General features: G+C 44.4%; 1 protein-coding gene across 1 annotated transcript in view; it reads left to right on the top strand.

Moving 5' to 3' along the window:
• Positions 1–425: 425 nt before the first annotated feature.
• Positions 426–14,626, top strand: part of LOC139654002 (ras-specific guanine nucleotide-releasing factor RalGPS1-like) — a 20,064-nt gene continuing 5,863 nt past the window's right edge. Inside the window, exons 1-5 of the mRNA XM_071531020.1 lie at positions 426–526; positions 2,956–3,086; positions 3,791–3,898; positions 5,284–5,334; positions 13,278–13,361. Of these exons, the coding sequence (XP_071387121.1) occupies positions 3,027–3,086; positions 3,791–3,898; positions 5,284–5,334; positions 13,278–13,361 (303 nt within the window). The 5' untranslated portion in view covers positions 426–526; positions 2,956–3,026. The remainder of the gene's footprint in view (positions 527–2,955; positions 3,087–3,790; positions 3,899–5,283; positions 5,335–13,277; positions 13,362–14,626) is intronic.

Raw genomic sequence — 14,626 nt, 5'->3', positions numbered from 1 at the left:
TGTAAATTTTGAAGTTGTTATTTTGGCAGTGCAGTTAGCCTAGATGCCCCATACTGTGTCGCTTCTTGTCAGTTAAGGTTTTACTGGGAATGTGGATAAGGGAAACCAGTTTTACTGAGAATTTGTGATGTTTAGGTTATACCAGCCAAACTGCCTCCCCAGTGATGTAGTGTAGTGAGCTCATCACAGTCATATGATACAGAAGATACAGCACAAAAAGACACCAGAACAGCGGCTACAGGTCTTGTCCTTGCTGTTGCTTTGTTTAGGATTTATCAGATGACCGCTCTGTATTGGATTCTTGGCTGTAAGTTTGTTTCTTATGGGTGCGTGGGTTTTCTTGAAGCTCAGATGAATCATACTGCCTTCCTCTCTTTCTCTTTCTCTCTTTCTCCCTCTCTCGATCTTTTCACTTCTCTCATACAGACAGCAGGAACCAGCCTTAGAGAAAGACAGGCCTCAGACAGCGATACAGAGGGGCAGCCAAACCTCACCTCCAGCACTATGCACATCTGACACACAACTGGTAAGTACGGCCTTGTCTGTTCCAAGGATGGTTTGCTTTTGGAGGTGTGGAGGCATGATGGGTGTGTCTGTGCGCCTGAAGGGCTAATCATTTTCTAATGTGAAGCACCAGTACTCCTGCAATAGTTTAAGCATTGCTGATTTAGTCTGTTAGATCCACAGTAGTGTAGATGGAGAGTAACAAAATATATAAATTGTGACTCTTCAACCTCAGCGATGTTGGCAGTAAACGTGGAAGTTTAGGAACAGAATCACAGTGGTGATGTTTGTATTGACTCTAGGGCTGCAACTAACGATTATTTTCATTGTCGATTAATCTGTCGATTATTTTCTCGATTAATCGATTAGTTGTTTGGTCTATAAAATGTCAGAAAATGGTGAAAAATGTCAATCAGTGTTTCCCAAAGCCCAAGATGACGTCCTCAATTGTCTTGTTTTGTCCACAACCCAAAGATATTCAGTTTACTGTCATAGAGGAGTATAGAAACCAGAAAATATTCACATTTAAGAAGCTGGAAGCAGGGAATTTTGACTTATTTTTCTTAAAAAATTACTCAAACCGATTAATCGATTATCAAAATAGTTGGCGATTAATTTAATAGTTGACAACTAATCGATTAATCGATTAATCGTTTCAGCTCTAATTGACTCTAAACTTTTCCTGCAGAAATGGCTCATCATTTTCGTAGCAGTAGTTTGGCTGTTATAACAGTTCAGCATCAAACAGAGTCCTGCAGGTATTGCTAAATTGGATGCTGGCTAATCATATTTAGAAGTGTCAAATTGAGTTGTGTTGTAGACACATTTGGTGTATGTTCTTTTCAAAAGAATAGAGACCATATCCAATGAAAACTGACACTTGTGCATGTTTTCTTAATTTGTGCATATGTTCATATTCCTCAGAGTATTTGCAAACAATGCTCAAACTGTAAAACCCTGGGACTGGGGTTTGTGTTTGTGTGTGGTAAGCCAAGTGTAAGCCAAGTGATTTTAAACCCCACTGTTGTCCAGAGACACCTCAGACAAAAAGATAGGTATTAGACCAGGCAGGTAATTGCATATGTATGACTCTATAAAGGACAGACTCAGACTTGTAAAGAGAGACCGGTGATAGCTTCCTGTGCAATTATGCACCGCTGTCAAACAATGCAAGGCTGGGGAGGGAAGTTGACATGACTTTGTGGTGTTTGCTGTTGGCTGAGCAGAATGCAAAAGTCTGTGGAAGGCAACTAATGGTTCCTAAAGCACGGGCCATTTCATCTTGAGCCTTGAGCCAGCCAATAAGGCACACACACACACACACACACACACACACACAGGCCTGCGTTGTCTGGTACAGAAGGCATGCTTTTGCTGGAAGTCAGTGTTCTAAGCAGCTCCTTATTCTTCATTACTGTCACTCTGGCGTGCTTTGGAGAAAAAACAAGGGAGGAAAACGGAAAGACTGCAGTTGCTGGAGTAAATAGGGAAAGACAACAATTCAGTGTTTCCAGTGCAGAGCAGATAAGAATATGTTGAAATGATTTAAGTGTCATCCTCATAAGAAGTTATTCCCAGTTGATGCAAAGAAATTTGACTTGAACTTGAACTCTAGCCTCCAATCTTGTATCCATGACACACAAATTCACTCTAGTCCAGGTTAGAACTGTCTGTTTCATTGCTGTCTGTCACTGTTCCCATCCATCCATAATAGTCATACAGCAGGTTCAAATTGGGAAATAAGAAAAATAAAAATAGTAAAATTTGTCTGTGCCTGGTAATTTTGTCAATTCCACCAGCTTGCATGTCCTCTTTCTAAAAATCATGTTGGCTGGTGAAATCTATTGAGTGGCTGGTGAATTTCACAATGTATTCTACCACTCTCTGTTGCCAGTAGACATAAACAAAAAACTTCCCTGCCGTTAGTAGCTTCAGCCTGGAGAGTGTGGAGAGTCACTGACTGGCAGCAGGTCGTCTTCTAGTGACTGCTATAAGCCGTTTTGTGATACAGCTCACACTGACAACTGCTTTCCCCAATCCACAGCACACAGAGGATCTCTTCCTAATGCCGAGGCTAAGCTCCTTCTGTTCTGTCCTCCCTTGTGCGTAGTGAATGGCATGTTGTGAGAGAGGCCATGCATATGCCATGCACAGGCTTGCTGGGACATTCAGAGACCCATCAGCACTTTCACTACCATCCCCAGTGTAATCGTAACCAACTCCCTGCAGATGAATTAGATCAGTTCATGAGATGAGTTAGAAGCAAATGAAGTGAACCTGTGATGAATACTTTCCATCCAATCAACTGTTAGTCCTGTTTGTGCCAGTAGGTGGTGCTGCTGGTACAAGCTTGAGTGATCAGTCTGCTGCGTGTGCAGGTGATAATAGTAACTTGCTCACTGTATCTCATTGTGTGTGTGTGTGTGTCTGTCCATGTGTTTGTGTGTCCAGAGGGCCGGGCGGGCTTTGCTGCAGCTGAGGATGATGAATGGTCTCCTGCGGTAAAGCTAGATGGTGTGGGAATGATGGACCTCCCTAATGGCCAATCAAGCATCACCACCGCCGCTGCCACAGTCTCGGAGGTGAGGGCCACGCCCACACGTCAGGCGTCTTCACACTGTCCTCAGGCTTCACCTTGTACATGCTGCACGCTGCACATTTATAGGATTATGTGTGTTCAGTGGTTTGTTTGTTCGTCTGTTCATTCGTACATAACATGTTTGCAGTGCACAGTGAGCACCCTGCATCAGGGCAATACAGTGCCTGCTCGTACAGTAGAAATCACACAAGCATGAGCCAGCTCTGTCCTGGTGCACGGTGCGTTCACACACACCAGGAAGTAGCTCGGGGATATTCTGTATTGTAGTGGCTGAGTCAGCGCATGAATTAAATATTTTGTTCAGCAATCCTTTTAGTTATAGGAACGCTGTGCTATCACAGCACTTTGGAGTGAGTGAAACTACGCTGACTTTAAAAACTCCACCTGTTAACACCAACCATGCATAACCCCCACCCACCCCTCCAACACACCCCACCCTTCCCCTCCAACACCCCTCTACCTCTCCACCTGAGCATCTACAACGCGCTAGTGCACTTGTTTAAAGCAACACATCCATCAATCCTTGTTTCCCTGAACTGTTTGTTTGCCCTTGATATTCAATTTTCCATCCGCTGGTTAGAAGGCATAGCGAAATGTTAGCCTTAAATGTTCACCGTTTGTGTGTGTGTGTGTGTGTGTGTGTGTGTGTGTGTGTGTGTGTGTGTTTGTGTGTTTGTCCTCTTCCAGAAGAGCAGCAGCTCAGAGTCTCTCAGTGATAAGGCTTCTTCGGAGCTGAAGAAGAGTTTTGATGCTGTTGTGTTTGATGTCCTGAAGGTCACTCCTGAAGAATATGCAGTAAGTTAAGTGTGTGTGTGTGCGTGTGTGAGAGAGAGAGAGTGAGAGAGAGAGATAGCATCTTTCACTCTGTCTCTCTGTTTGTCTTTGTCTGGTTAAACTGCATGTGTGACTGTTTGAAAATGAAACATTTCAGTGAGCACAAATGAGATGTGCAGATTTGAGATGGGAGGGGATGGAATGATAGAGCAGGAAATGGGGTCAGAGTTTGGATCAGTAATAATTGATGATGCTTGGCAGTACCCAGCAGACACTGATAGATTTCCCTGGCTGGCTCTGCACAAACTTTCCATGATGGCACTGAATGGGAGTCACGTTACTGTGGAATGAGCCTTACCTTGTGAGCAGTAATGGAGCTCAGGATTATCCTATAACGGTTCAAATTTAAGCTTCTTTTTCTCTTCATAGATTGTCTGTACACTGATCTTCATGCTTTAAGCTTTGATGCTTATCCCTCGCTCTACCCAATTCAACCACAAGAGGGCACTCTCTATCCTCTCTGCCCTCCAAGCTCTGGCTCCAGACAGGCTGGACTTCTCTCTATACTCCCACAGAGAAGTCCTGTCTTTCAGGTTCACGTCTGGTTAACAAGCCACCTGGTTATTCAAGCCACTTGAAGATGAATTGCGTGTTTAATATCCAGTCCTCTGCTTTCCTCATTTCAGCGTGTTGAAGTTAAAATAACATGACCTAAAAGTTTTTTTTTATCAAATATCAAGTATCAAAATACTCAGCGGGTGTCAGAATGAGTTTTGAGTCTCTGAACTCAGGCCTTTGCTCACATAAATGCAGGTTGAGTGAGCATGTCATTGAAATTTGACACCCATCTAGCCATCACAGAATGAGCAGACGCGGGCAGGCACTCTAAACACTCAACGCAGTACAATGTCTTGAGTGATGCACACTGTCACAGCAAAGGTGGAGCCCCTTGCTCAAAGCAGAGTAAAGCAAAGCCTTAGAGTAAAGCAAAGCCTACCAAAGTAAATCAAAGCCTATGAAGACAAAAGGTTCCCACACACACACATCACTTCTGTAACCTTTCTTGACTGACATTTTGGTCAAAGGACCTTTCCCAGAACAAACGGGGTTGATTCCCTGCACCACAAAGGAGAATGCACTAACATGTAATTTAGTGCCAGATGAACTTTTCAAATTGAATGCTTTGAATTGAATGCTCATTTTTCAGTTTGGTGAATATCAGTTGAGATAGGAAAAACACAATATTTTGTGGAATATACCTACAAAGCCTGATCTTTGTGACCTGTACAATGTGATGGTTTTCTGGTTATATGGTTATTTTGGGCATTGCGACTAATGTTAAAGAGTCAGTGTGACCCGACCTGAACATAGTGGTCCTAACGGCTGTTGTGTTTTCTCTCCTCCAGGGCCAGATTACACTCATGGATGCTCCTGTGTTCAAAGCCATCCAGCCAGAGGTGAGCAGCCATTGAACTGTGTGTGTGTGTGTGTGTGTGTGTGTGTGTGTGTATTGAGCTGTTGGATTACTGGCCTTTGCTGGCTTTAGAAAAACACAAACACTTCTTTATTGTTTGGGGATTGATTGCACAATTGAGTACAGTTAAGTCTGAGCCATGCAATTGTCACCTTCACATCTGCTCAAATCATGAAACTTGGCTGTTTCTTCTTTACATGTGTTTTCAAGTTAGGATGACTTAGCCCCTCTGCAAACACACACACATACACACAGTCTTACTTATGTCACTTTTGGGGTATTTACATAGACTTACATTCATTTCCTGGAGACTTACCCTAACCCTAACCCTAACCACTACTTGCCTAAACCTAAACCTAACCCTAACCTTAACCACTGACCCAAAAATCAGCTTTTTACCAATTGGGGACACGGCTTTTGTCCCCAATTGCACAAGCCGTCCCCAATCAACTGGTCTTAAGTCTGGTGTGTGTCCCTGAAAGTGACTTAAGTCATACCACACACACACACACACACACACACACACACCCTCACTCTCTCTTAGCTTCTCACTCACTCTCACACACCTTGTCCGTTGCCTCAGTGAGAGCCAGTGTAAGCTTGTGTCTCGTCTCTTTCGGCCTGTTAGGCCGGATCTGACAGCAGTCATGGATAACCTGTGTTTAAGGTTGGCCACCGTGGGCTTATAAAAGCAGCACACAGACCACAGCTCAGTGTGCTGCTGCACTGCCTGGCTCCTGCTGTTTCAGGCCTGCAACACTGGCTTGTGTCAATCTCAGCTAACAGCATGCACACTCCTCTGGCATGGCCTCATATCAATCCCAGAACCATTTTATGATTCAATTTAAACAATAATGTCCCTATTGACACAATGAAGGGTGTCTTTTAGAATAGTTTAGCTTGATTTTCTTTGAGTTTTTTTATTGCTTGTTGTGTCTGAGTAATGGAAAAGAACAGAGATTAAAATCTGTCTTCAGTGCTTGTCTAAGCAGTGATACTTAATGTTTCCCCACTGAGAAGGCACTGAAGCTGTCTGGACTCCAGCCTCCACGTCTTAACTCTGCTGGGCCTGGTCCACACTGAGGCTACTGAGGGATTTATGAATGCTAACATGGCCCGTACTCTGTCTGGTTTGACTGACTGCAGAATGACTGACCGACTGAATGGGGTTTATAAGCCTCATGAAAATCTGCCCCTGCATTCAGGTCCAGCGTAGCGCCGTGGAAAAGAATGGTAAGGACAGTTCAGGACAGAGAAGAGAGTCGATGGGGCGGGGATGTAGTTCGAGTTGTTGAGGAGGACTATAGGTGGTGAGATCCATGGGGGGATTTGAAGTGGGACAGAGGAAAGATGCAGGGGAAATGAGGGAGGGGGTGTTTGTTTGGAACAGAGCTTGATGTGCACATTGGTCTGAGTGAGGGGGCGGCTGACGAGGAGATGAAGGCTGCGGTCTGGAGGGGGAGAAGGAGCAGAGTGTACAGTATGCAGAGTGACCCAGCAGCATCCTGGCAGGGACAGAGAGGCTCTTCCTGCTCTCACTGAGCTTTTGTCTCTGAGCGGTCCCTCAAAAAAGCTACACAGCCATGACTGAACTGAACTCAACTGGAGTTTCCACTGCTGTCAGTCTCCTTGCCCCTCAGACATAGGATGGGAAAAACAGGTGTGTGTGTGTGTGTGTGTGTTCCTGCTGTATCACTCTGTTCTTTGACTGAATAGGAAAATATTGAATAACTTGGCTGGATCCATGAGTGGTACAATAGTTAGTGTTTTTACTGTCTCACAGCCATTTTTTTTTAAACTTTTAAACACCCTTTAAATGCCATGTTACAATCCTAAAATATACATGAACACACAAGTGGTAGTCCAAGGTGGGCTCGCAAACAAATGGAGAGCAGTTACTTTCAGTACTCATTAGAGTTAATTGCGATATCATTATGGAGAAATATTTTGGTGGCACTGTCATTTTTTTCAGATGGGGGGGGTGAAATGCAGAAGGCAACGAGTGTGTCATTTTCCATGATGTGATCTGTAAAATAGATGTGAAGGAGTCAATTTTGGGTCGGATATCTCCAGTAGAGTTCCAAGCATTACCAACCTCTGAAATGCCCAGATGCTCTTAAAGCGATTAAAGTTGACATCTTTTAACATTTTGCATAATAACGAACAACATAAGGATCAGATTTTCCAACAGATCGCTTCCAAGTGCTTCTGGTCTGTGGTCATAGTGATTAAAAAATGTTTTTACTGCACGCTTTATGCATGTCCTTACAGCAGAGTTCGCTAAGCTTGCCCTTAAGTCTTATTAGTGTATAATGGAAACGTTGTCATCTGCACAACTTAAATACAAGTTCTTGTATCAGCAGACTTTTATGTTTGAGCTGCTCTAATGTTACTGGTATTATGTTGTTCTCCCAAGACTGCAGTAATTTCCATAATAACTGTACTAACTTCTAGTTGAAGTCGCCATAAACTAGCTATGACTTGGCCTGGTAATATCTGCGTTTAAGATTTTATTTTTCTTCTCTCCATAAACACATCATAACAGATTTAATATAATATGCGTGTGTGTGAGAGAGACTGAGAGAGAGAGAGAGAGAGAGGTGCTGAGAGAGAGAGACTGAGTGTCCAAACACGATTATGTGTGGTTGTGTTTACAAAAGTTTTACATGTGTGTATGAAGCATAAACAGACAGTCTGGCATGAGCCGGAGCAAATGCCCCAGACGTGATTGCAGTAGAACAGAGGATCTCGTTAAGTCAAGTGTTCCAGCACTGACATGGAGCAGATGTATGGAGGGGAGCCTGAAAGGTCTGGCCAGCCCCTCCGGACGAGGAGGGATAGGTCACGTCACAACAGCGATAAAAGATTACACGTAGATGGAGAGACCAATGTTTGCAAGAGTGAGAGGAGATGGGTTAAATCTGGCCAATCCCTCTGGGCAGGAAGGATAGTTCACCCTCACTGTCCTTCTCCTTCTTAGTAGGGAAAAGGCTGGATAGTGGCAGACTGGAGAGGCCAGCGTATGTAATATCCTTTTCATACTGGAAAGGCCCCAGTAAGTCCTGGGTAAGTAAAGTCAAACCTGCAAAATGACCCTGACAGTTAAGAGCCGGGTACGGAAGCTCAGGGTTTGACCTGTGTTACGTCATGTCTGGAGCATTGTGTTGTCCACAAGAACTGAACAATTAATCGAACAAAAATCAAAATTGCAATATGAACTTCTACAATTTACAAATCGCAGAGGCTGCAATTAATTGCTTAAGAGGTGTTTTAATGCTCCAGGTAATCTTTGGTCCATGAATCAAGTACAGTATTGGTGAAAACCTTTCATCATACTCAAACTCAGTAAATCCTGCACACTGACATCTATGTTTTTTAACAAAATCACTTTCTTTTACAGTTCTAAAAAATGTATGACAAGAAAAACTTGTGATGATATGAATCGCACTTTAAATCGCAATTGCAATATTCTGTCAAATAATCGCAATTTGAGTTTTTGTCAATATCGCTCAGCCCTATTGTCTGCCATGTTGAACACAGAATCTAAACACATCTGCCTTTGATGATGCTACAAAGTGTCAGCAGATGGGACATTCCCATGTACGAGGCTTGTTATGATTTTCATCAGCGCTCCGTAATATTCCCGGTTTATATAAAGAGTGGGAAAATGCTGCGAGGTGGCAGAGAAATTGACAGTGATCTGTTGAACAGAGAGCCTTCGATGCTTTATCGTATCCTGTGTTCTTTTTGGAGTACAGGTATGATTGATGGAAACTCCAGAAGTCAATTCTTTTGGTCTCGTACAATAATCTAGAGCACAGACCGACATATAATCTACACCCCCCAGATGAATCTCCGACATGTTTCTTGGCTGTTGGTCTGCAAACTGAAAAGCCATTAAATGACAAGATGGATCATAGGGAGGAGGAGAAATTGGGGAACTTGTTGAGCTGTGGAAAACATGCAGCTGAAGCTTTTTCTTTCATCTAAATTTATGCGGCAGGGATTGCTAATGGGTAGTTCTAGCCGAGGTCTGGTTCTGTTTAGAAAGCGTGAGCTAGATTGGATGTCGCCTCATTACAGTATGGATAGACCAGCTGAGAAGAGAGATGGAGAGAGTGAAAGATGTGTAAGGGAAAGGAGAGCAAGTGGAGAGCAGTTGGGATGGAATAAGAGAACAGCAAAGGGCATTTTTCACCCTTTTATCTCTTCCTTTTTTTCCTTTTTCTGTCTCTCTCAGTGCTCCGGGTTTCGTAATGAGACATGCCGCTGATGATTCGCAGCTGGCTGTTTATGAAATGGAGGTAGAGGGGAAGAGGGAGATTGAGGGATGGAGAGGGAAAGGGGGAGAATCGTCTTTGTTTTTTTTCCATAGTTGGAACAGGAAACAATTCACACACTGATGCCCTGACTCACCTGCAATCTTAATGAAATCCAGCATTGATTGTGAGATTAAAAACATTCAGTTTGCAGACATTTGAAACTGAAACTGAGATGTGAAATGTGAAAGTCACATACAGTTTCTCAGTAGGAGCCCGGACTGCATTATCATTTGCTGAAATCTGTATGTCTGAGTGTAGGTGTTTATGTCTAGCTGCACATTTTATTTGTCTAGTTTCTTTACACAAGCCTTGACATTATGTTCTGTGCTCCTGTAAGAATTACATACACTACATGTAATAAAGGAGAGCGCCTGGAAAAGTAATTTTATCCATGGTGTACACAACAAGGTAATGGAGGCTGCCGCTCAGGCTTGTAGGCCCCTGCCAGAGTCTATAGAGCTGTCTGACAGAGGGAACGATCCATGTCATTGGCCTGAATTAAACACACACACACACACACACACACACACACACACACACACACACACACACACACACACAGTTAGAGAGTGGGTAATGTTATGGTATGAAAAGTGCACAGGTAAATCTGTAGGCCAGTGGCACTGTACACCCAGAGGAATAACCCTGGCAATCAGATTAGGGTTCCCCTGCCTCACATCAAGCTAAAGTACAGATCTGGCACAGGCAGAACTGCACAGATTTTCCATTACAGTCTTTGTCAACTTCAGTAAATCTCACTCTCCACAATCTCCCCTCTCTCTTGCAATTTGCTTTCTTTCTCTCTCGGTCTCACTTGCTCCCCTTCTCAGTTTCTTCCTCGTCGTCCTCCTTTCCACCCTGCTCCTCATCTTTATCGTCCCTCCCAGTGTTTCCCTGTGGCCTCTCCCTAATGTTCCCAATGATCTCTGCACTTCAGCTTTCCATTCACCATGTAGACAAAAACAAGAGGAATGGCTGTTGTATCTCACATTAAATCATCCTAGTTTGTGGCCTGGCTGCAGCTGGTTAGTTTATTCAGCCTGTGACTTTGTTTATGTAATACTCCTCATAATGTACATGCAGAAGTAGAATGTAGTCTACCCTTGCTTTAAACCAAGGTGGAGTGAATGATCAATGATCTCCAGGTTGGGACTAACACAAAATGGCAAGAGAGCTTAGTCTAAATGTAGCTGTTAAGCTCTTTTTGCCCTATCATTTGTTATTTGTTAAGGATTACAAGTTGCATCTCAGTTAAAGGTTCAATCAGAGTTGAGGTTAGTTTTCCTTGCCAGCCCTCATGTCGACTATACGTACCCAACAGTGTGGATAAAACAGCAAGTTTCTAGCAGCCCCATAGGACTCAGTCTTAATGAAAACGCTGCTCAGCCGGGCCAGCATGTGGAAATGACAGGCTGTCTGTGGTTTGGCGGAGCGGGCTTTTTTACTGCGCTCTTTACTGCAGCATTTAAGATCCTCTCCTTACCAGAGCTGCCTCGTCAAAGCCTTTCTCTAAAGACTCGGCTGCTGTCAGATTTTTAAATGGTGCCTGTAGTTTTTAATGCCTCAGTGTGAAATGAGACTATAAAGTCAAAGAAAATAAAGGAAATAAAGTCTTAACAGCTTTTGGATAGCCTGTGGATCAGTTCCCCGTTGATTCCACAAATGAGGCAACTGGCCTTGGTTATTACACAATAACTCTTGAAGAAAAAAGAGTATTACTGAATTAGCCACAACATCTAACTTCAAACCCTTACTGTTTGGTCAAAATCAGTGAAATGGATAGATGGCATAGATTAGGATCATGAGGAGGCTCCTCTCACTTCAGAAAGCGGGCCTAGGTGGTCCAGTGTTGTGTGATTTGTTGAAATGTTGTGGTCTTTGCGAGAGAGACAGACATAGGACAGTCTGTGTGCCTCTCCTCAGGTCTACAGTCTACCTGGGTGGTCAGGTAGTGGTCTGAGCTGTGAGACAAACAGACACACACACACACACCTCCCACCTCCCACCTCCCACTCACTGTGGAACATCTTTGTCTGGGAATCATCATTAGTGTGGAAGACGGAGAGGAGAATGATTGACAAGATGGCAGGCGCTTATTTAAAAAAGGGCCGATGTTAAATAAACGATGGGCTCTCAACGGTGAGACAGGCGAGAGCTTCCTACCCACTGATTCGGCTACTCTCTGCTTCTTCTCCTGACGTGGACAACACACTCAGACTCACATTCTGTGTAGATTTGGGTCAACCAGAGAGGAGACTCCTCACACTCTACCAAACCTCACTGAAAACACTGCTGTTGGGTCTCCTACAGTGTGGACTTTTGACAGTCTACCACTGTCCCCTTCATCTTCCCCCCACTGTCCTCCTTTTTCCCCTCCACTCCTTCCATTTTCCTCCTCCTGACTCAGCCAACACAGACCCAGAGGCATCACCTCGCCCCCGCTGCTTTTGCAAATGTCTGCTTTTAACATCTGTATTCGATATGTAGCTTCTTTACCCCCGCTGGCTGGCTCTAACGAAGGCGCACACACACACGCACACACGCTCACACTTGAATGAGCATGACATCTCCTTTGCATGGAGCCGTCCTAATGTGGTCTGGGCTTGGGGAGCTGTGAGCAGTTGGTGGAGGCTGTTGCTTCCAGACAGTTGGTCTCAGAGGGGGTATTGTGTGGGGGAGCTGCAGCCTGATTCAGTTGTTTCACATCGTAGCCTGAGCCGGCCGGGCTGGCAGGACCTAGGAGAGGAGCTTGCACAACATTTTTCCTACTGTTACGTCAGTGTCCCTGGCCTCTGAGCGGCCTGCTGGGGCCAAAGGAGGGTCTGGGTTCCCCTCGCAGCGTCTGTGTGGTCTCCATCTCTACCTCATCACCGCTGAGGAAGGCAGCTGAGGCCAAACTCAGTCCAGCCTGGTACTCTGATGGCCAGAAATGAGTTTGCCTGGGTGTTGTTGGGGGTTTACGGTTCCAAAATCAATTCCCCTTAAAAATTATATTGAAATTACTACTACTACTATTACTACTGCTACTACTACTGCTGGTGCTGCTACTTGGCATAGGAGTAGTATGTAGTAGTGTAATTGTCATTCGTATGATACTATTTTCTTGCAAAAACAGATTTTTTGGAATCAAATTCTAAATATTTTTTACACTGGTTTAAGATTTTTAAACAATGGTTGAGCTATGATTTAAAAAATATAGCCTAGACATGAAGCTTTGACTTGGTTCTACAAAATTGTACTTAAATGAGCAGCATCAGTCCATAGTTTAGTAATCCTTAGTTTCTAATGTAGTAATGAGAACACAGCTTTACACTGGGGGAGAATTCAATCCTGCATAGACCTTCCTGGTTTGTTTTTGTGGCCATTCTTTGTTATCTCTCTCTTTCTCTCTCTCTTTCTCTCTTTCTCTCTCTCCCTCTCTCTCTTTCTCTCTCTCCCTCTCTCCCTCTCCCTCCCTTGTCATGCCCCTGCTCTCTGCCTCCCCTTCACTTCCCACTGAATGAACTCGGAGCAGACTGTTAAGGACATTCAGTGAAATGCTGACGTGTCCAAAATGGCAGGGTGTCTCTGTGCGTAATGTACATTTCTGACTGTTTGTTTTCAGGAGCTGTCAAGCTGTGGCTGGAACAAGAAGGAGAAGCACAGCTCTGCCCCGAATGCTGTGGCCTTCACTCGCAGGTTCAACCAGGTGAGACGCACTTGAAACACACACACACACCACTCAGTGTGTACTCAAATCTCATTCACCTTGACCTCAAGTCTCCCCCAAAAGGCGAGTAAAGAGAGAGAAAACAGCTCCTTTTGGAGTGTTCAAAATTTATGACCCTTGGCCAAGTAGGAATGGAGAGATCACAGACCTTCTTTCCATCGTCTCCTCTCCCTCCATCCTCCAAGTACCAAATCATCACCCCGGCTCTCCTAGAGACAGGGTTTTTTGAAGCCCTGGCTGTCATGGCAGAACTCAAACGCCTCCAGTCGGGAACATGATGTGTAGACATCCTGACTCACAGCTCCTAATAATCTCCACATCTCCCCCCTGCTAGTCATATGCTTCATAAATACACCCCAGGCAACCCAGATCTGAAAGGAAGGCAGGTTCTTTCACAGCACATTGTCCTTATCTGGCCCTCGGTTCAGGCATACATGAAGTAATTAATGTGCTTTTGAGTGAAGGTGCAGCACGTGTTGGAGCATTTTCAAATGTGTGTGTTTGGGTGTGTATGGCACGCTCTCTCCGTGCCCTGTGAAGTCACCAACAAGAAGTTCTGGGTAATGACGCAAGGGGCAGCCGTACCCTTTAATCCCCCTCCAGTTTCTCTGCCAGGCCCCTGTAAGACCCAGTTTACTGCCCTCCAGTATAAATATGAGATTATCTAACAAGAATGTGTTGCTGTGGAAACTTCCCCATGTATGGCAGATCCCAAACGGCGATTCAAGATGTTAGTTACACACATTCAGCTGTTGTGAGCCAAGGAAAATGAGCTTTTTGAATAATGGGACTTGGAGCGGCAGGATGGAGAGTCCCAGACAGCTCCTTAGCATGAGCCGAAGCCATATTCCCCTTCCTTCACTTCTTGTTTTGCTGGCATCACGTTCTGGGAGCCAGCAGAGCAGAAGAGAACCGGTGAGTCCATTTAGTAGGCGGCAAGGAGAGAACAAGTCAGAGTCACTTCATTTGCCCATTATGATGAATGCACAGGAATTTGTCTTTGTGTTGTTTGTGCAGAGACAAATCAGCAACTTGCTGATTTGTGGCTGCGGGTGTGAATTTAAGGCTCATAGGCTTATGATATTGAAATGGTTGCAGGGCGATTTAGAAGGGAAGGTGATGGGGTGTTCAGAGAATACAGTGGTGTTGTCCCGCACACTGGAGGACTTTTTTTTGCTTCAGTACTTCCAGCCCATTCGTCCAAGCCTTACATGGTACCAGTCACTTCTGGGTCATTCTGGTCT

Source organism: Centroberyx affinis, unplaced genomic scaffold (genome assembly GCF_046629955.1).
Source record: "Centroberyx affinis isolate AG114_WGS23_722 - 3 ecotype Tasmania unplaced genomic scaffold, CSIRO-AGI_Caff_v1 ptg002020l_1, whole genome shotgun sequence".
Taxonomy (NCBI): Eukaryota; Metazoa; Chordata; class Actinopteri; order Beryciformes; family Berycidae; genus Centroberyx; species Centroberyx affinis.
The sequence above is the reverse complement of the archived record's forward strand: the minus strand, read 5'-3'. Positions and strand labels throughout refer to the sequence as shown.